Source organism: Felis catus, chromosome B1 (assembly GCF_018350175.1).
Source record: "Felis catus isolate Fca126 chromosome B1, F.catus_Fca126_mat1.0, whole genome shotgun sequence".
NCBI lineage: Eukaryota > Metazoa > Chordata > Mammalia > Carnivora > Felidae > Felis > Felis catus.
In genome coordinates this window covers 68,894,602-68,917,500 of record NC_058371.1, presented here as the reverse complement: position 1 = coordinate 68,917,500, position 22,899 = coordinate 68,894,602, and the positions used below count along the sequence as shown (strand labels likewise).

Sequence of the window (22,899 nt, the reverse complement as noted above, 5' to 3'; positions counted from 1 at the left end):
CCACTGCTTCAGCCTTTCCCTGTGAAGACTCATGGCCACTCACCTGCCTTTCTGTGGCCTTAATAAGTGTTCTGGCCTCCAACAGCATCTTATTTCAACTACCGACTCCCAGACTGCTGGTCTCTCTCTCTCTAGGACAGCAATCCAGTATTGTCTTTTGGAAGGCTTGTCTTCCCTGCCCAACCAGAGAGAGCATTTTCAGGCAAATTTGTCAACTATCTGGGCCACATAATTTAAAAACCAGTCTTTGAAGGTGCTGGCCAAGCTCCTGGCCTTGTTTTGTCTGCTTCATCCCCATGCCTCTATAACCAGGAGTAGACTATAAAATCTGGAAATCTCTTAGAACCAATTGAAGAAAAAACTACTTCTGATAGACTAATCAGACTTTTTACCTGGGAGACCAGAGTATTCTTGTGAATTTTGCCTTCAAAGGTCAGAACTATTCTTCCTTTTCCTACTTTTTAAAATTCGATTTAGGGGCACCTGGGTGGCTCAGTCGGTTAAGTTTCCAACTTTGGCTTGGGTCATGACCTTGTGGTCCATGAGTTTGAGCCCCACATTGGGCTCTGTGCTGACAACTCGGAGCCTGCAGCCTGATTCGGATTCTGTGTCTACCCCTTCCCCACTCACGCTCTGTCTCTGCTCTTTCTCAAAAATAAATAAACATTAAAAAAAAATTTTTTTAGGGGCACCTGGGTGGCTCAGGCTGTTAAGTGTCTGAATTTGGCTCAGGTCATGATCTCAAGGTTCATAAGTTCGATCCCCACGTCAGGCTCTTTGCTGATAGCTCAGAGCCTGGAGCCTGCTTGGGATTCTGTGTCTCCCTGTCTCTCTGCCCCTCACCTGCTCATGCTCTATCTCTCTTTCTCTCAAAAATAAACATTACAAATTTAAAAACTTTTTAAAATAAAATTCAATTTTTATAAGCTAAATTTTTAAGTGTTTCTTTTATGCAGAAATCAGCAAAAACAAATCTGTATTCTTCCTTCTTTTTTTTTTTTTAATTTTTTTTTCAACGTTTATTTATTTTTGGGACAGAGAGAGACAGAGCATGAACGGGGGAGGGGCAGAGAGAGAGGGAGACACAGAATCAGAAACAGGCTCCAGGCTCTGAGCCATCAGTCCAGAGCCTGACGTGGGGCTCGAACTCACGGACCACGAGATCGTGACCTGGCTGAAGTCGGACGCTTAACCGACTGCGCCACCCAGGCGCCCCTGTATTCTTCCTTCTTACACAAAAGGTAGCATGTTCTTTTTGCTGTTTGAACTTTCAGTATAATTTGGAGATCTTACAGGCATTGCTGTCATACTTGCACACTCTTTACAGTAGCTGCTTGGTATTTTGTTGCGTGAATTTGACATAAATGATATTATTTACCCCTACCAATGTCTTCTCCAGTTGTTTCCAGTCTTCTGCTCTTAGCAAACATGCTGCAAAGATATATGTATCTATGTACATACATATATATGTATGTGTGTACGTACATAGATACACATATATGTATACATACATAGATATATGTATGTATGTCTGTATATGTACGTATACATGTGTATATGTATGTACACATATATATGTACACACACACATACATGTTTATATCTGTTTAGTTCCAGAAATAGAATTGGTGGGTCCAGGGTTAAAAATACTTGTAATTCTGATATCTGTGACAGTTTACTCTCCTGCCCCCACCATGTAGTTCTACTTTTTTGTGCCTCTGCTCGTATTAATTGCATAGGGTGTCTAACTTTTGGAATTTTGCCAATCTGATAGGTGTATGAATTTAATTTGCTTTTCTCTAAGAGTAAGATTTAACATCTTTTCCTATATTTAAAAATCATCTTAATATTTTTTCTATGAACTATCTGTATACATTGCCCAGTTTTCCATTGGTTTGTGAGCCCTTTTCTTCATTGGTTTCTGGTCCTTTTTATAGTAGGGGGATTAATCTTTTGTCTGTGATATGAGCTACTAATTTTTGGTGAACTTTCTTTGATAGCAGTTTTTGTTTTTGTACATAGTTGAGGTAATTCATACTGTATACATAATTCTGTGTTCTGCTTTTCAGTCTTAACATTCTATCACAAATATTCTTATTTTTCAAATGTAACAGGTTTTTATACTTCAGAAAGAAATGCAGAGGGATGTCCTGGAATGTAAAGGATGTTACCCTGACTTGTTTGCTACTAATATTAAGGTGATAACATAGCAGAGTTGGAACAGCACAGAATCTGGAATCAGGAAACATTGGTTTGTGTCCTGTCTTTGCCACTTACTGGTTACAACTTTTTTTTTTTTTTTTTAATTTTGAGAGAGAGAATCTAAGCAGGGGAGAAAAAGAGAGAGAGAGAGAGAGAGAGAGAGAACACGCAAGAGAGAGAGAGAGAGAGAGAGAGAGAGAGAGAGAACACGCAAGTTAGCCCCGGGAAGAGGCAGAGAGAGAGAAAGAGAATCCCAAGCAGGCTTTGCGCTGTCAGGGTGGAGCCCGATGCAGGGCTCGAACTCATGAACCATGAGATCATGACCTGAGCTGAAACCAAGAGGCCAACACCCAACCAACTGAGCCACCCAGGTGCTCCTGGTTATAACTTTTTAAAAGTCTCCTAATTTCTATGTAAAACATGTAATGCACGCTCTCATGGGACTTTTGTGAAGATTACTTCAGGTGAATTCTGTAAAGTGTTTGGCAAACTCTAAAATGTTAGGTAATTATTTGTGCATGTGCTGTGTGGCTCTCATCACCAGAGCCTATATCCAGACGTCAGACTTTCTGGAAGTTGTGTTTTTAGGCTCTGTGAGATTGTGCAGTAAAAAAAGGTCAGCTATTTAATATGATAGAAATCAATTTGATACAGTACTAGAGCAGTAATAACAAACTCAGAGGCTATATATAAATAGGTTTAATAAATGAGAAGAGGGGTTACTTTTTAGAGAGAAACTTGTCCTGTCCTTGGGGAAGCAGGGGATGAAGAAGGGCAGGACAATGTGGTATATGAATACTGACAAGCTCAATAAATGTCATTGTATGAAGCCAAACTACATATTTGAAACTGAATCTAAATGCCTTGAATTCATTAAGGTGGTTTCCCTGTGGGAGTTCACCCACTGCCTCATGCTTCAGCTACCAAGAAGCTTTTTAAAGCAAACAGTAATTAAGGTTGTTTGTCTTAAGGCAATAATACAATCTTTGATGGGTTAAAAAAAATAGAATGTTTCTATTGTATTCCTCAGTTTCATGATTTATTTTATTTTTAATTTTTCAAGAAGTAGTATAGTCATATGGTTAAATATTCAAAAGGTACAAAGTCTCAGTGAGTACTTACAGCACACTTACTGTGTGCCTGGCTCTTTGTTAATCCTCAAACACTTATGAGGTAGGCATTTTGCAGATGAGATACTGAGGGACAACGAGGTTAGGTAACTTCCCAAAGTCACGAACTAGAAAGAGGCAGAGTGAGGATTTGAGCCCAGGCCACCTGGCTCCAGGGTCTATATTCTATGCTGTTTTAACAGATGTGTATTAAATAGTTTTAGACACAACCAGTCTTACAACTCATTATTTATCTTTCTAGAGATACTCTATGTACATATAGTAAAATCCAGAGTTGTTCCTACATTTTTTCCTTTTTTTAAAAAAAAATACATATGAGAGCATTCTATACACAATGTTTTGTACTTCTTTCTTCCTATTAAGATGATATCCTAGCTTATTATAGAATCATAAGGATCTTCCTCATTTGTTATTGTATCTGTATAGTACTCCATTGTATGGATGGACCATAGTTTAACAGTCTTGTGTTGATGGTTGTTTCCAGTCCTTTGCTATTCCAAACAGTGCTACAGTGAAAATCTTTTTGTACATAATCATTTTGAACTTTTGCAAATTGACCTGTAGGATCAATGCCTACAAGTGGAATTGCTGGGTCAAAGAGTATGTGTGTTTGCACCCATGTTGTTCTTCCCCCTCTCCCCCAACCCTCTTATTTTGGTTCTGCCCTCTGCCCCATGGCCCGGCCCTGCACTGCTGCCCTCTGACCATTCCACACGTGCTCGCCTGTACCCATCTCTTTTAGAGCTAATATTTTACAAACAAAGATAGGTACAGTTTCTGTTGATTTTGGCTTTCTCATTTTGCAAACAAAAGACCTTATGGAGATAACAATGATTTAGACCTTGGGAATCTTCTGGGAAAATAGTATTATTATGTTATCTGTGTACAATTTAAATGGATCTAGAATTAATGTATAAGCCAGTGTCTTGAATATTTATCTGTGATTAGCATATAAGTTCCGTGGGTGGGTGGAGAAGGTGGGGAAACCTTACTTCAAAGAAGATATGAAATCATGTTGATGCAAGTTAGCTTTCAGCAGGGCCATTATGCATTTCGGTAATCCTAAAATATAGTAACGAATGTTGACTGTTGGGGTTATGCTGACAAGAGTGTGAAAGAATTAGCTCAGTGAATATTAAAATTAAAGCATGCATGGAGATGTACAGTGTACAGCAAAGCTTTTTTTTTTTTTTAAGTTTTTTTAATGTTTATTTATTTTTGAGAGAGTGAGACAGAGCATGAGCAGGGGAGGGCCAGAGAGAGGGAGACACAGAATCAGAAGCAAGCTCCAGGCTCTGAGCTGTCAGCACAGAGCCCTACGCAGGGCTCGAACCACGGACTGTGAGAACATGACCTGAGCCGAAGTTGGATGCCCAACCAACTAAGCCACCCAGGTGTCCCAAAGCTTTTTTTTTTTTTTTTTTTTTTTTTAATCTATACACCCAGCATGGGTCTTGAACTCTGAGATTGAGTCACATGCTCTTCTGACTGAGCCAGCCAAGCACCCCCCACCTTGTTTTTAAATATAGGTAGCTTCCAGTTTATAGATACCAGAAAAGAATGAGTAGTGCTCTTTTATGAATTCAAGAAATTATTTTGGAAAATATGGTCCATATTTAGAGATTCTGTGAGTTTTTAAAGGGCAGAAAGAGAAAAACCTATTAATAGCAACAATAAAATCTGGCAAAGCTAGCCAGGGGTGGAATTCTGGTTGGCATAGTCACCTGCCTCCTCAGTGACCCTCTTGCCTCAAAAGAACTTGTGCTTTTCCTCTGCAGATTTTGTTAGCATCTTTTGAAAATTCTATCAGTTAAAGATGCATTTATATTAAGAAACATGTTTGTCAAAGTATAGAGTATATCTAGAAGGGTTAAAGGATGCTGTGCAGTAATGTGGATTAATTAAGATTGCTTTCCTCTTAGTACTTGGCTGGGGTCATCTATTCCAGATTATACTGTGCACACACTTTATAGATGATTTGGAATTTTAGTGTGTTAGAGTTGGAAGAATGAGACCTTGAGAGGTGATTTTAGCCCCAATCCATCATTTTTATAGGGGAAGAAACACTGGACTAAGAGATGAAGCAGTGTGACCAGGATCGAACTGTCGATCTTGCCTAGAACTCAGGCATTCTGATGCCCAGTACAGTGCTTTGCAGTTTTGTGGATGCCCATGGTGGCCCCAGGGCAGTGGGGGTGTGGGACATGGTGACTTGAGGGCCACACATAAACTTTGCCTATTTCAGAGTCTTACCTGATATGACCCTGAACTCAGGAAAAAAGGAAGGAATTCTGTCTTTTCCTCCTCTGTACTTCATAGTTCCCTGTTCATAAAATCCAAACCTCAGGCTATATTGTGACTCATAATGTTTTGTTATTGCTGTGTGAACTCATTATATGAAGATTTACGTGGTTTTAGCTTGTGACCCTTACAACCATTTATAGCCTTATTTCAGGGGGAGGGAGAAACAAGTTCTGAGTTACAACCTACTTACACATAAACTTGATTGTCATCTTTGTTATGGATCAGTTATATTTGGAATAATGTTGGTTGGACTGAATGTTACTTATTCCAGTCTTTTGACCTTTCTTAAGACATAGTAAGTATTGCATTGGTCAACAATTTCTTATCCTACAATTCTAAAATCCTAAAATCTCTGAAAAGATTTTTAGAATTAACCTGAACTATTGTGAAGCTATGTATAGTTTCTGTCTAATCCGCTCAGCATAAATATTCATAACTTGGCCTGGTGTTACATTTCTTTGATTTGGGGATTTGGTTATACCTTGAACCCTGGAGGAGGTATTACATAATACCTTCTTTCTAAAGTATAAAAAATTCTGAATTCTTAAATACCTGGCCGCAAAGATCTCAGTGAAAAGATTGTGTATCTGAACTTATCTTTGATTTATGCTTTACAGTTTTAAGAGTACTTTCATACTTAGTCTTTGTTTTTCCCAACAACCTTGGGAGAGGTAGATAAGGCACATAGATACACTTTGGGAAAGCTAAGCCCTGGATAAGTGCTTTCCTAAAGTCACCTGACTTGAAAGTTGCAGAGCTAGAATTAGAAGCTCTGTTTACCCTGGTTAATACTAATCCATGTCCCAAGCATCACATCCTCTGTGACTTGCACCCATCTCTTTCCCCTACAATGTGGATTCGACCTCTTTGTCCTGTAAGTTCTACAAGACATATGGACATTAATCTCAGTATCTGTGACAGTGTAGTTTACTTAAGTGTTTGTATGTTGGCCTTCCCATAGCAAATTGTAAGAATTTTGAGGTGGAAACTGGATCTAGTTAATTTCTATTCCTGGTATATCTTTCATGGTACCTGGGTCAAGCCAGGTCCTAAAATTGCATGGAAGGAGGGGCACCTAGATGGCTCAGTTGGTTAAGCGTCTAGCTCTTGATTTCTGCTCTGGTTCTGCTTATGGTTTGTGGGATCGAGTCTAGCATCAGGCTCTGCGCTTAGGATTCTCTCTCTCCCTTGCTCTCTGCCCCTCCCCAACTCTTGCTCACATGCTCTCTCTCAAAATAAATGAACTTCAAAAAAGAGTTTTTAAAAATAAAAAAATAAAATGGCGTGGAAGGAACGAATGCAGGAGTGTGCTTTAGGGCTCTTGTTACTAACAGTGCTCTTTGTACGTCATGCTGCTGATTATAGGGATTTATTCTTTCCCCACATTTCTTCTACAAAAGGAGTAAAGGATTTACATATCACCTACTTTGTTAAAGACAAAGTTGTAGCCAATATCCAGTATAAATTTTTTTGGTAAAATAACAATGGGATACATTTAACTGGAATCATTTTTAAATTATATCTTTAGGCTAGCTTTATGTACAAAAGTTTCTGATAAGAATTGGAGTCTTTAAGTACTTTTCTTACTATACTGTTGACCACAGAACAGAAATTCAGTGGTGAGTTTTTATGTAGTTACTCTGCAAGTAAACTTGGCAAGTTTTACAGCAAAGACAGTTTCACTGTAAAATAGGAACATCAATTAATTTCCAAATTACCTTTCCTGTTTGCTTTCTTTCTGAGAGTAGTAACCCAGACCAAAACAAAACAAAGCAGAATTCCAAATGTGCCATTATTTACATAATTTTTTTTCTTGAAATAATTAGTGTGGTACTGAGTGGGGAATAATGTACATTTGTGCTGACAGGGTGAACGCTGTTGCCATCTCAAACACAATTTCCCCTTTTCTCCACTTCTAGTTTTCCTTTATTTTTAGGTAAGAGTCATTAGGACTTCCTCTCTACTCTTTTTCCCCAAAATTTATTTATTTTGAGAAAGAGAGATCAAGTGTGAACATAAGCACGGGAGGGGCAGAGAGACAAGAAGACAATCCCAAATAGGCTCCATGCTGTCAATGCAGAGCCCAACGTGGAGCTTGAGCTTATGAACTGTGAGATCATGACCTGAGCCGAAATCAAGAGTTGGAGGCTAGGGCACCTGGGTGGCTCAGTGTGTTACGCATCCGACTTTGGCTCAGGTCATGATTTCGCAGTTCGTGGGTTCAAGCCCTGTGTGTGGCTCTGTGCTGACAGCTCAGAGCCTGGAGCCTGCTTCAGATTCTGGGTCTCCCTTTCTCTGCCCTTCCCCCACTCACACCCCATCTCTCTCTCTCTCTCAAAAAATGAATAAACATTAAAAATATATATTTTTTAAGTTTGATGCTTAACAGACTGAACCGCCTAGGCACCCCCTTCCTCACTATTCTTGAGCAAACCTTTCTAGAAGGTTTCTGTTTGATTTTAGAAACTTTTTTGAGAAAGAGAAGAGGAGCAGTGAGAGTTGGTAGAAGAAACACAGAATAGGGCTTAAGAGTAAAATATCGTCATAAATACAGTAAAAGTTTCATCAGAGCAGGAATTATGATTTGTTCACAGCTGTATCCCAGTGGTTGGAAGAGTGCAAGCACCCAGTAGGCATGTGGGAGCTACTTGTTAAGTGGGTAGTTTTTGCCATTTTCTATTGTGATTGTTATTGTTGATTTGTTTGTTTAATTTTACTTTTTCTTGGACCACTTAAACTTCTCTATCATATTTTATTTATTCATTTATTTACTTTAAATGTTTATTCATTTTTGAGAAAATGTGAGTAGGGGAAGGGCAGAGAGAGAGGAGGATAGAGAATCTGAAGTGGGCTTTGTGCTAACAATAGAGAGCCCGATGTAGGACTTGAATTCATGAACTCTGAGATCACCACCTAAGCTAAAGCCAGCCGCTCAACCAGCTGAGCCACCCAGGTGCCCTCTACCTTTTTTTTTTTAATTTTATTTTTAATTTTTAAAAATTTACATCCAAATTAGTTAGCATATAGTGCAACAATGATTTCAGGAGTAGATTCCTTAGTGTCCCTTACCCATTTAGCCCATCCCCCCTCCCACAACCCCTCCAGGAACCCTCTGTTTGTTCTCCATATTTATGAGTCTCTTCTGTTTTGTCCCCTTCCCTGTTTTTTTATTATTTTTGTTTCCTTCCCTTATGTTCATCTGTTTTGTCTCTTAAAATCCTCGTATGTGTGAAGTCATAGGATTTTTGTCTTTCTCTGACTGACTAATTTCACTTAGCATAATACCCTCCAGTTCCATCCACGTAGTTGCAAATGGCAAGATTTCATTCTTTTTGATTGCTGAGTAATACTCCATTGTATGTATGTATGTGTGTGTATATATATATATATATATATATATATATATATATATATGTATATATATATATATGTATACCACATCTTCTTTATCCATTCATCCCTTGATGGACATTTGGGCTCTTTCCATACTTTGGCTATTGTTGATAGTGCTGCTATAAACATGGGGGTGCATGTGTCCCTTTGAAACAGCACACCTGTATCCCGTGGATAAATGCCTAGTAGTGCAATTGCTGGGTCCTAGGGTAGTTCTATTTTTAGTTTTTTGAGGAATCTCCAGACTGTTTTCCAGAATAGCTGCACCAGCTTGCATTCCCACCTACCTGACTTTTTAAATATTCACATTCTTAGATCACAGGACTGCCCTCTAAACTCTTCCTGTGAACTTGTTGTTGACTATATAAGGGTTATTTCCTTGCATGAGAGCAAAAGGGAAAACATTTTTGAAGTATTCGTCTTTCATAGATCATGTTTCAACATGGCTATACTTGAGCCCACTTCTAGCCTGACTCCTATAAAAGTTCAAAGGACCAGTCAGACATGAACACTAGAATTGGTCTTGGAGGATGTTGGCAAATCATACAACTACTTGTCTCATCCTTATTAGCCATGACTCCTTGAAACCCTGGGTATGCAAGTCACTACCACCATTCCATTTGCTCTGAAAATGGCTTTGTCAAACAGCTTTAGTTCTCCTAAAACACAAGTCAGATGATGTCATTTCCCATCTCAGAAAGTTGGAATGGCACACCACTGCTTGTAGAAGCAAACATACATTCCTTGGCTTGACATTCAGGGTCCTCCACAAGTAGGCCTACACTGTCTTTCCAGCCTCATCCCCTGCATAATTCTTCTGTAGTAGACATGTTTCAAGAAATTAAGACTTTGACTTTGTACCATTTGATTTTTTGTATTTATGTCATGCCCTCATTCTGCAATGACTCTCTCCCCTGTTTATGTTACATGTGGAATCCTTGCCATTCTTCCTAACTTCATCAGTTCAGATATTGCTTCTTCTGGAAACCTTTCCTGTTGTTTTGTTTTGTTTTGTTTTGTTTTGTTTTTTGTTTTGTTTTGTTTTGTTTGCTTTCTATATTCTGCCTAACCCTTTTATTTTCATGTAGTTACCTATACGATTGTGTCTTGTAGATTTTAAATGCCCAGAGAATAAAGACTTACCCAGTTCTTATTTATTGTATCCCCCTGACTGCCAGGCTTCTTTGGCCTTCATTGGCTGGTAGCAGCATAACTCCACAATCTGTCCATCATCACCTTCCCTCTGTGTCTATGTCCAAATTTCCCTCCTCTCATGAAGACACTAATCACCCTCATCTAGTATGATTTCATCTTAACTTGATTACATCTGCAAAGATCTTCTTTCCAAACATGGTCATGTTGACAGGTACTGTGAATTAGGAATCGAACATACTGTTTTGGGGGACACGATGAAACCCACAACACATGGTTTTATTTATTTTATTTTATTTTATTTTATTTTATTTTATTTTATTTTATTTTATTTTATTTTATTTTATTTTATTTTATTTTATTTATTTAGAGAGAGAGTGTGGGAGTGGGAGAGAGGGAGAGAGAGAATCTCAAGCGGGCTCTGTACTGCCAGTGCAGAGCCCGATGTGGAGGTCAAGTTCACAAAACTGTGAGATCATGACCTGAGTTGAAGTTGGATGTTCAACCGACTGAACCACCCAGGTACTCCTGATTATATTTATTTTATTTTATTTTATTTTATTTTATTTTATTTTATTTTATTTTATTTATTTTTTTAATGTTTGTTTATTTTTGAGAGAGACAGAATGCGAGTGGGTTGGGGCAGAGAGAGAGGGAGCCCCAGAATTCGAAGCAGGCTCCAGGCTCCAAGCTGTCAGCACAGAGCCTGATGCAGGGCTCAAACTCATGAGCTGTGAGATTAAGACCTGAGCCGAAGTCGGACACTCAGTCAACTGAGCCACTCAGGAGCCCCTGATTATATATATTTTAAAGAGAATTCTGTTTTCTGTACTTAAACTCATTTGAACTATTGCTTGTCACCTTTCAGATAAGTAATGTAGACTTTGGTCACTTTCTTCCTGCTCTTGATGAGTAGTTACAGAAATAACAGCTGGTTTCAGTTCCAGCCGGCAGATGTTACCATCATGGACTCTTAAAACTGAAAAGGGTCCATCTAAGTCCTTTTGTTTAAATTTTACAGTAAGAAAAGGTAGATAAACCATCTTACTTTTTTGTGCCTCAGCTCAGATGGCCATGACCAGAGTAGATAAATAAAACCAAGGGCCTTACTTTCAACCAAGGCAAAGCAATGAGGTAGTTCTCATTAGAATAAATATCTCTTAAATAGATATTTTAAGGCAAAAGCCCACGGCTTATTTTTTATATCTCTTTGAGTCATGCAAAATTGCCCTTAGTAAAACACCAGGAACCATGGCTGTACTCACAGAAGCCCCACAATAACTTTGGTTGAATGTTGAAGTGAATGTGAACATGCAGAAAATGCATGTGGCATGTGATTATGACTCAGTGAAGCCCTGTGTTATGGAGGATCCCAGGGAAAAAAGCTGACAGTGCGCTGGGAGATTTCGCAGATTATCTCCTTTAATCTTCACACCAGGTCTTACAAGTACTGCTTGAGGGGGGACTTTCTTAAGGCTATAACTCCAGTGGGAGGCAGACCTGAGATTTGATCCCAGGCCTGCCTTATTCTGAAGCACTCTTTTAATGTCCTTTGTCCTGCCTGTATTTTCTTCATCAAATTACTCAACTGTAATTTCCTCTACATTAGTATTAGTGATGAAATTATAATTAGGCATTAAATAAGGCAGTATTCATATGGAAGCTGGAGAGTGGAGTTTGCCTGATATAAAGCATACCTTTTGAAGGTATTTGGGTCAAAAAATTAGATAATCCAACATATGTGCTTTCTGCCTCCTCTTTTATTTCCATTCCTTTAAAATTGAAAAATAGCATGAAACATTTAATAAGGTGGTATGATCCTTATTAAATCTTAGCTCTTCTAGTCAGGCTGTCCTCAGTTTGGTATTTGAGTCAGGGTTACTCCTCAAAAATAAGGATTGAACAATTTGCTGTGTAAATTATAAAGCTATTTTGGCAAAGTGTAATTGTTAGGACAAAACAGATGGAACAAGAAAAAAAGACAAATCCTCTTTGCTTTTTTATTTTTAATAACTTCAGCCTATGTACTATGTCTTAATAATTTCAGAGTTTTTTTTTTTTTTTAAGATTCTTAAAAATGTTTTTTATTTATTTATTTGGGGGTGAGGGAAGGCCAGAGAGAGACTCCCAAGCAGACTCCCATGCTATTAGCACAGAGCCCTATGCCAGGCTCAATCTTACAAACCGTAATATCATGACCTGAGCTGAAATCTAGAGTGGGATGCTTAACCAACTGAGCCACCTGGGCGCCCCCAGATATTTTTGTTATGTAATCTCTGTACCCAACATAGTGCTCAAAGTTACAACCCCAAGATCAAAAGTTACATGCTTTACCGACTGAGCCAACCAGGCGCCCCATAGAGGGTATTTTTAATGGCTTTATGTAATTTAAAAATTTAGTGGTTTGGGGCACAGTCTTCAGGACTTCTTGGTTGTAAGTGACAGAAAACTAATTCCAGGAATAGTGCTCACTCAGAAGCTGTTGGCTTCGATTGCCAACAGGAATCTGCCTCATCCCACTCCTTCCCTCTGCTTTCTTTCACCCTGACTTCATTTTCAGAGATAGGCTTTTACCTCATACTGGCAAAAATAGGCACCAGGGTTATCATTTCCTAGCTGAGCAGCTAAGTTGGGGGAATGGCTTTCATAACCTAGCTGGAGGTTGTGTGGTCATGTCTGATTAGCCAGGCCTACATCACAGACTGTCTCTGGACTGAGAGTAGAAGAAAATGATTTCTAAAATAAACTTGCCATGTTGTTATCAAAACTGGGAGGAAGGGATGCTTGGGCATGATAACTCAGAATATAGGTTGTTAGAAGAAGGTACAATCAGAGCTTTATATTTTTTGGTGCTGGGATTTAAGAAAATTAATCTGCTACCCTGAAAGAACATATTCAATATTAACTACTATTGCCTGAAAAAGGAAACAGCCAATAATGCACAGTTTGTGGCTGGTAAAAAAAAAAAAAAAAAAAAAAAAAAAAAAATTGTACCATTAACAATTCTCTTAAGTAATTATTAACATTTTGGAGCACTTACTGTGTGTCAGCCTCTATGTGAAACACTTTACATATTTCATTTAATTCCTATAGCAGCCTTGTGAGGTTGACATTAATATTCTCATTGTGCTGATGAAAAAAATGGAAACTCAAAGTATGGATTTGATCCAGATGTGTCTGATTTCATTGTAGTTGACTGTCTCTTAGTTTAAACAGTTTGCTTTTGTCAATCTATCTATGTGACTTCCTATCATCCATACCTTGGGGACTCCTCCTACTTCTCCAGCTTTCTCTAAGCAGGAGGCATTCCTTTTGTCTCCAGTACCCTCGCAGCCTACCGCTAACTCTTATTAGTTCTGCCCCTAATATCTGTTCTCTTTCCTCCACCTCCGTTGCTGTTCCTCTAACCTTCCTGATGAAGGGCCTGAACTCTGACAATAAATTCTCTTTGGCCTTCTTACCTCCAGTCTTAATCTCCCCACCCATGTTTTCCTTAGAGGAACCAGGTTGAATTTTTAAAAAGTGTAGACTTGAGTTTATCAACCTTTGTACATCTTGGCTTCTCATTGCACTTAGGGCATGATCCTGACCCCTGCCTGTCTTCCCAGCCTACTCTCTTCCTACCCTGTTCTTCATTCTCACACCTTATCTCTTTAGCTCTTACTTCTTCAAGTCCTATTTAAAAATCACTTCTTAAATCCTCTGTCTGGTTGTTGTTGTTGTTTTATTAAGTAAGCTCTGCCCCCATCGTGGGGCTTGAACTCACAATCCCAAGATCAAGAGTCTACCTGTTCTACCAACTGAACCAGCCAGGCACCACCTTCATTCACTTCCTTAAATCCTTAGGGACTTCCCTGCTCTTCAGATCTGAAAATAAGAAACACTCATCATATCCTTTTCCTTTTTGCACTTATGACAATCTGTAGTTATACATTTATGTCATTATTGGCCCAGTATTCCCCACTAAACCATGTTCTCCATGAGGGCAGGGACCAATTCTATTTAGTTAACTTCTGAATGACTAGCATCTGGACCACAGTGCCTGAAACATAGTAGGCACTCAAATATATGTTGACAGGATTAACAGACTAATAACTGAATATGTCCAAAGCAGTGCATTTTATATTTACTTTTTTACTTTTTTAAAGTAAGCTGTATGCCCATCATGAGGCTTGAACATAGGACCCTGAGATCAAGAGTTGCACGCTCTATTGACTGAGCCAGCCTGGCGCCCCAAAGCAGTGCATTTTAAATGATTGCCCTTTTTTATAGTCCTCACATTCTGATTTCATTTATTACTCAAGAGCAAACTTATGTTTAGAGCAATTTTATCCCAGCAGCTTTTAATGTGAAGTTATAATTGACTTTATTAAGCAATTCATAAATGTGGCTACATCCCATCCAGCAAGTAGAGGGGCTCTCTGAAGAGTTGTACAAAATGGAAGGTTTTTACGGGGAGGATGGAACAAGGAGTTAATAGCAAGAGACAAGAAAGGATTGTTTCAGGCTAGATCATTTTCCCTTAGGGGGAAGGACAGGGGTCTTATCATGCAGATTACTTCATCTTCTTTTAGGCTAGGAGTAGGCCCATGTGACAGATTACCTCATGTTAGTCAGAAAATTCCTGATTGACTGGTTAAGACTATTTCTAGGGGAGGTCTAAACAGCAGTTAAGCCGGTCCTGGTTTGGTGACTTGGATTAAGTGACACCATTTTGGGCCTGTGGTTTTCTTTTTAACAGGAGTAAGCTGTGCTTCCTCCATTGCTGATTGTTGTTAGCAATTCAGATTCTGAACAGTGATGCACTTGGTTTTCAGAACTTCTGTATCCAAGCCAGCTATAATAAAGTTCTAAAATTTAGGATATGTAATTCCACTCATTTTCACCTGAGCCTGGTGGGTGGGAGAGGAAGAGAGGAGAAGCCTCCACTCACTTGCTCCAAATGGTTCCCTGGCCAATAACACAGAAGCTGGAACATTCCTGTACCTCAGGTGTACCATTCCCAGAATCCAGGAATCCAAATTTAGCTTTCTGCACACATCCTTATGGTTTTTGGTTGCTATCTTTGCCCTAAGTGGCTTTGGAAGGAGAAACTTTCTCTCCAATGATTTATTGTTTACAGCAGTCTTCCAAACCTTTGCCATGGACAATGGCCCATTAAAGCCCACAGACAAGGCTGTCTGCCCCTGGTCAGAGGCACATAGGCATGTTGGCTGGGAATTTTAGCTCGCCATGACCATTCCAAGTGTTGTGGATTGTGGATAACGTAACTTCTTTCTCTCTTTTTAATCCATAGTTGGTCATGTTCGGAGTTTGACCTGAATGAGATTCGCCTGATAGTTTACCAGGACTGTGAGAGAAGAGGAAGACAAGTCTTATTTGATTCTAAAGCGGTTCACAAGATTGAAGAGGTAGCAACTCAGGTATGAAATGCAGATTTGCTTTCATCTTTTTAATTTGTGCTTTTAACCACCTCTCTGAGCAGTCGTTTATTAGTTCATAATCTTCTCTTTGAGCTCTACTGTATGTGTCATTAAGGTTCAGAAGCAGCATAAACAAAGGCTCTCCGCCACCCCGTCCTGCCGCATTTGTATTCTTATTAATATGCCAGGTGAAACTTTTACCAGAGAGTCATGACAGATGCTCAGCAGTGTACTGTAAATATTACTAGAGGTAAATTTGCTGGTGAGTTGTAATTCAGTAGGATTTTGATGCCAAACATGTGCTCTGTAATAGGAAAGCTGAGCACTCTAAAATTCAGAAAGTGTTAGCCTGAAGGGAAGTTAATAGATCCTTCTGTCTGGTATTTCTCATAGATAGTAAGAGGTATTACATAGCACTGGGTTCAACAAGATTAAATAGCTTTTCTTACTATAGGGCTTCAGTATGCTAACATACACTGTCCTCTTCAAAAGGGAGTGTTTCTCAAACTCATTTGACCAAGGAAACTTTATTTACTTCCTTTTTTTAGTGCAAAGCAGGGGGAGGGGAAGGGGGAGTGTTGTGGGGTGGGGCACGGCAGGATCTGGGATTGGGTTAAGTGAGGGCAGAGCAGCCCTTGATCCCCTGGAGCCAGAACAGGAAAGGTTAAGGTCACATGTCCAGGTGAGGAGTAGAGTCTGGTCCTCCCTGAGTCTTCTGGACCTCAGCCTGAGGTACTTCTAAGTTGTCGCCTTTAGACTTTTCATTCTTTTCATGTTCAGTAGCTTGCTATCTATACTGACCAAATTCTGGAAGTTCATCGCATGTGTAGCTAAGTAAATGAATAGTTTATATCACAGTCTTTGTTTCATCAGGGCCAAGGAGCTGTTTTCCTGCTTTTGATAAGGATCATTTCTGCAGGAAGGAAGCATTTGGTTAAAGGCAGTTTAGCTGGGTAGATTCCATAGTACTTTATAGTGGAAGTCTGCCAGGTAGCTAATCATTACAGTAGTTGTTGGGCTTGTTGGGTTGGGGGGGCGGGGAATCTCTCAGGTGATTCACCTGTAGGCTTTAATGGTAGATTTGTATCAAAGTTTAGGTGAGCCAGCACTTGACAGGACATGATTTCTCCCTTAATTTCCCATATCATTTCCTGTTTCCCTGAAGGCCTTGCACAGATGGTTTAGTTGAAACACCCACACAGCATCACTAGGGCTCCTAATGGTGGTAACAGGTTGAAGAAAAAATTCTCACTGGCTTCTCTTTTTTTAAAGTTTATTTATTTATTTATTAATTTAGAGAGAGTACATGCGTGCATGCTGGGGGGAGGGACAGAGAGAGAGAAAGAGAGAATCCCAAGCAGGCTCTGCACTGTCAGCACAGAGCTAGATGTGAGGCTCGATCCCATGAACCGTGAGATCATGACTGGAGCCGAAATCAAGAGATGCCTAACCCACTGAACCACCCAGGTGCCCCTCACTGGTTTTCAAAGGCAACTGGAATTTTGGTATATCAGAGCAGTGATGACACTGGAGTCGGGAATATAAGCTTTCTTGGAAGTGCTCATTTAGTCAAAAAGGTAGCTAGGTCCAGCGAGGTTTGTCATTTTCCCAAGGCTACAGAAAGAGTCCAAACAAGTAGTGCTCGACTCACCGTCCCAGGTGCTATCTCCAATTATAGACTGCTCAGTATGTTGTACCCCAGCCAGAGGGTCTAGCAGTCTGTGAGGCAGGTGTGGACTTAGTGTCACTTTGGGCTCTCTGAGGGGCTGTGTTGGGTTAAGTGGTATTAAGTAACAACTAGATCTGAAGAGGGTGTTGAAGGAGTGCCTGATACCCGGGAATTACCAAGTACGACTTTGAATGCTGTCACTGCTGGAGTGACTAATGTTATGGACCAGCACAGTATGTGTTTTCCGTACATTCTTTTCCCATTTTCAGCCCCCCACTCCCTTGGCAAGCACAAAACGTCATGAGTTTGTATCAGGCACATGACTGCAGGCATTTGCATTAGACCACCAGTGTGACTGTCACATTGGAGATTAGATAAGCTGCAGTTGCATTCATGTTTTTCCAAGCAAAAGCTGCACACAAAAAGGCAAGTAAGACTCAGACAGAATAGAAATAACCTACCATAGATGGCACGGGATGCTTCTGTAGGGAGCAATATAATTTGGCGTAGGCGGAAGGGAAGAATTAATAAAGGTGTATCTTTATACCTTTATGTCACTGTCATAAAATTAGCAGTGAACTCTGTTTAGGGACTATATAGTAGATAATCTTATATTACTCCTAACCTTTAAAGGCCACTTTTCCATCACATGATGTATAATTCACAGGAGCTCCTGTTTCAGAGTTTTGGTTTATCTTTCACAAACTCTCTCCTTTTACTTTTAAAGGAGTGCTAGAGGAGGTGTGTCATTAAAAACACAAACCCAGGCTTTCCAAATTAGTAATTCTGCTTTCCTAGTTTGTTGCATTTGCCTGGTACAGGGCTAACATTTGGAGCATTGTCTTTCTCCACGTGAATTTTATAGATTAGGACTTTCCATTAGTACTAATGGGTCCTCTAGTGACCCAAACAGAGAGATCAGATCTCACTGACGATTTCAGGAGTCGAAATCCATGAAATGTACGAACTGAACTGTAAATAACAGTTGAATCACTTATGGCGAATAGTCCTACTACAAGACCACCATCTCCTGTCTAGTTACCCTTCTTCAGACCCCCAGGGACCACATTCTTGTCCTCATAGAGAAGGAAAAAAAGCTTCTGGTTTTCTGTGCAGCTTAGGCACAGCATAACAGAATGATTTGACAAAGAAGTTCCCAATGAAAAGCGTGCTGAGGAAGCCCGATATACTTAGCAATCCCTTATCTTGCCTGTCTGTCAACCCAGAAAACAGAGGATGTGTCTCTTAAAATGTCAGCCAAGTGCTGTCAAGGAAGCGGCGGCGGTGGCAGCAGCAGCAGCACCTCTTCCCATAGTTCTTCCGGGGCATCTTTACAACATGCTAAGGAGCAGCTTCCAAAGTACCAGGTAAAACCATCCCTGCCCAACCAGATGCCCCGTGGGGCTGAAGTCATTTACTGTGATTTCTCCACAGGGAATAATAGCTGCTGGAGGATTCTACTCTAGGGACATGAGCATAAGTATTCCACAATGTGCTCTTAAATGTGTCCTGTCAGTGCTCTTTTCACACTTTGGCTTTTCTCTCTCGATAAAAACTGTATCCGAGTCGAGGTGATCAAGTATAATATATGAATTCTATATTATAATGATGAATGAGGAAGACATATTGCAAATGAGGTAAGTGCTTTTGTTTTGCTCTCTTTGTTGTTAGAACTAGATTAAAACACACAGTTTCCAGTTTTGGCATAAAAATTCTAAGGATTCTGGGAATGTATATGGGCATCCTAAGAAAATAGCACTTGCCAGTAGGAGGAAGAAAATCTTGTTTAGAAGAAAGAAATGGTAAGATCTAACTTGAGTGTGAGGGATAACAGGGCTAGTGGCATCTGTGTGTGTGTGTGTGTGTGTGTGTGTGTGTGTGTGTGTGTGTGTGTGTGTGTGTGAGAGAGAGAGAGAGAGAGAGAGAGAGAGAGAGAGAGAGAGTAAAGGATAGGGATTTGGGTTATTGAGAAATATTGGCTAACTAGAAATAAGGGAAGAAATGTTTCATAAATACTGAAGAGCAGGAGGATATAAACTGATGAAGAATGTATCAATTTTTTTTTTCTTTTTTGACTCGTGGAATTTTCCATGTTGCTGGAAAAGCAAAGCTGGGTAAATTGCCAGCAGCCACAGGTCTATAGAACTTTAATTTCATGTTCAGGATTTGTGCCACGCATTTGCCCTTATTTCGCAGTGCTCCTCAGTTTCCAGGAGGTTTGTGATTTAAAAAGTATACAGTGAAATTTTCAACTAGTTGAGAATCACAATTGGCGTATAGACCCTGTACCCCAAGGAAAAGCAGATTATAAAATGGAGGCGGTAGGTGGAAGTTATTAATAAAAAATGTGAAAGACAGTTGGTTTCTGTCTGCATGTAGTGAGAAGAGGTTGGCGTGAGCTATAACCAAACAGAGAGGAGCCTCGTTAAACAAGGCTGAGAGATTTGTTTCTCTTTTCTCCTCTGCAAACATGTATAAGTAGGTTGTGTATGTGTTTGTTAGTGTGTGCATGTACTTGTGTGTATATAATGTGTGTGTGTGGATTGGAAGTTTAAAAAAAAGATTGAGAAGACAGTGTTAAGAATGATTCCCATGTTTTGGCTGGGATGGAAAGCACGCTAGCAGAGAATGCAGGGCTGGATGGGCTGGATCCTGGACCATTGTTTTGTCTTGGTCAGGGTGTGCTGGGGTGCCCGCAGCACACTAGTTTGGTTGACATTCACATCTATCATGTTCATCAGGTGTCTAGAATCCTACATCCAAATACATTCATTCACACATCGTTATAATACATTATTGTATAATATGTGTTACATTATCTTTACATACATATAATGATACCTGAATGAATTCATTTGGATGTAGGATTCTAGAGTTCAGGGAGAGGTCTGGGCCTGGAGATAAAAGATGTGGGAAGTATTCCTATGTAAAGAATAACCAAAATCCTAAGAGGGGTTGAGAATGCAGACGGTGAGTAGGAGTGTCCTCTGAGGAACAATCCTGTTCAAGGGAAGATCTAAGAAAGAAGATTCGACGAGGGTAAATAAGAACACCAGATACCATGAGACATGTTTAAGAAAGCAAACTGGAAAGGGTGCATTGGATTTGACAGGAAGGCAGAAGTCATTACTAGAGCAGTTTGAATAGATGAGGCTGCAGTAGGTTAACAAGCAGATGAGATCTGGGAAAGTGGAGGTAGCACAGGCCCCCCTTTTGGATGACGAAAGGGATGAGAAAGACTGGCCAGAAGGTACAGGGGTCAGATGTTTTTGAAATATTTTTTTGTAAAACTTCAGAGGTATCAGACCATCTGTCATCTTTTGGACCCTCACAAAACCCTACCTGTGCCAGTTGGCATTTTCATTCAACACTATTAATTATTGAGGTGAATAATGCTGAACTGTATTTTTATTCAGGATATATATACATATATATATGTATGTATTTTGAAATTATTATTTTTTAAAATTTAAATTCAAGTCAGTTAACATACAGTGTAGTCTTGGCTTCAGGAGTAGAACCCAGTGATTCATCTCTTACATATGACACCAGTGCTCATCCTGAAAAGCACCCTCCTTATTGCCCATCACCATTTAGCCCAAACCCCCCACCTCCCTCAGTTTGTTCTCTGTATTTAAGAGTCTCTTATGGTTTCCCCCCTCCTCTGTTTTTATCTTATTTTCCCCTCCCTTCCCCTATGTTCGTCTGTTGAATTTATCAAATTCCACATATGAGTGAAATCATATGATATGTCTTTCTCTGACTGACTTATTTTGCTTAGCATAGTACCAAGAAAAGAGTTACCCTTTTTTTTTTCAGAACTTAATCTTTAAAGTTTATAAATGGAGATAATAAAAATCTTTATTTTTCATAGCAAGATTAAAAACGATCTTTGGTGAAACACTTGGATCCTACATGAAGATACTGTGTATACAAAATCATGAACATAAGTAATAATATGGGAAAAAAATAGGCAATCACCATTATGGATTAAGACTGTAAAATGATCAGTTTCTGCTTTGAGAAATAGTTTTAATTATCTGCTAATAAACTAAAGAAGGACCCCATAGATCAATAAATGTTATTTTCTTAAAAAAAAATTTTTTTTTATGTTTATTTATTTTTGAGACACAGAGCACATGCAAGGGAGGGGCAGAGAAGGAGGGAGACACAGAATCCAAAGCAGGCTCCAGGCTCTGAGCTGTCAGCACAGAGCCCAGCAAAGGGCTCGAACCCACAAACCATGAGATCATGACCTGAGCCAAAGTCAGACGCTTAACTGACTGAGCCACCCAGGTGCCCCAAATGTTATTTTCTTTTGCATCGCACATCATGTTGTGCCACATATTAACTTTGATTTTGGTTTCTTTAATGTATGCAGTACACAAGACCCGCTTCTGATGTCAACATGCTAGGGGAAATGATGTTTGGCTCGGTTGCAATGAGTTACAAAGGCTCCACTTTAAAGATACACTATATACGGTGAGTTTGGGCTTCTTTTCCTACTATTTGTGAAAAACGGAATGGTGAAACTGCTTTCTTATTCAAAAATACTTTCTCTCTCTCTCTTTTTTTTCTTCTAGTTCTCCTCCACAACTGATGATTAGTAAGGTGTTCTCAGCTAGAATGGGCAGCTTCTGTGGGAGTACAAATAAGTAAGTGTGGGATTTTGTACCAATCCACCCTCCCTCCCCATTTTTTTAAGTGGCTGTTTCTGGAAAGAGTAGTTCTTTGAAGACCATACATATTTTTGAAATAAGAAGTGAGATGAGTCCACATTAACAAAGAAATGGCCATTTTCCTGCACATAATGTATATGAAAAGGCCTTTGACTTTATTAGCTGGCCTTAAAGACAAATGACTGTTTATTTCTCAGTGCTGTTTTATCTTAAAAACAAAAACAAAAACAAAAAAACTGGTTGGCTAGTTAATTTATTTCTAAAGAAATGAAGCACATAGTGAGTTTTTTCAGGCTGTGGGGCACATGTATGGCAGGCTGGGTCATATGTGCTCACCATCTATTCAGCTGTCAATGTCGCCTCTATGACTGGTGGGTACCTGGACCAGGCCATATCCTGATCTTCACTCCTGAGTTTTTTCCTCCTCTAATTTTATATTTCTTTGTAGACAAAGAAAACTGATGTTAACTCTCATTCTGGTACATTTGTTCATACACTTTGAACTTTTCAAGCAGAAATATTTCATATGCTTCATTTTTGAATAAAACAAAACCTTTGCTATACTTTCGTAAGTTTGAAAGAAGTTTGTTATAAATTAAAGGGATATTCTTAGAGGCCAAATGAAGGCCGTTCTTTTTTCATAATCTTGGGAAATTAAAAATATTTTTCTTTGTAGATTTGGGTACCTTTGAGTAATTCTGCTTACTCTTCAACAAAATAATGGATTTAACTTGTTTGAGCATTTAACATTGGTCTGGCATGACTTAAGCCTATATGAGAATTGATGGTTTTTTTTGTGAGATACTCTTTTTCAGACCCTTTCAGTTATACACTAATTCCCTATAAAAGAATATCGAGCTCACATTTAAGTAAAAATTATTTTGGCCCTATTAATGTTGTATTCTCCTTGAAGTCTTGATGTTTATTTTACTTGTTAATAAATCAAG

The 22,899-nt window shown here is 39.3% G+C and overlaps 1 protein-coding gene across 6 annotated transcripts in view; it reads left to right on the top strand.

The window, feature by feature from the left end:
• The window catches only part of FNIP2 (folliculin interacting protein 2), a 133,864-nt gene that overhangs the window by 52,311 nt on the left and 58,654 nt on the right, over window positions 1–22,899 (top strand). For 5 of the 6 annotated variants that reach the window (XM_023252722.2, XM_023252720.2, XM_023252723.2 and 2 more), the window contains exons 2-5: window positions 15,478–15,604; window positions 18,500–18,640; window positions 21,655–21,755; window positions 21,857–21,928. In XM_023252722.2, the coding sequence (XP_023108490.1) occupies window positions 15,478–15,604; window positions 18,500–18,640; window positions 21,655–21,755; window positions 21,857–21,928 (441 nt within the window). Of the gene's footprint in view, window positions 1–15,477; window positions 15,605–18,499; window positions 18,641–18,678; window positions 18,911–21,654; window positions 21,756–21,856; window positions 21,929–22,899 lie in introns of those variants that run through there. The other variant, XM_045055728.1, reaches the window with a different exon arrangement.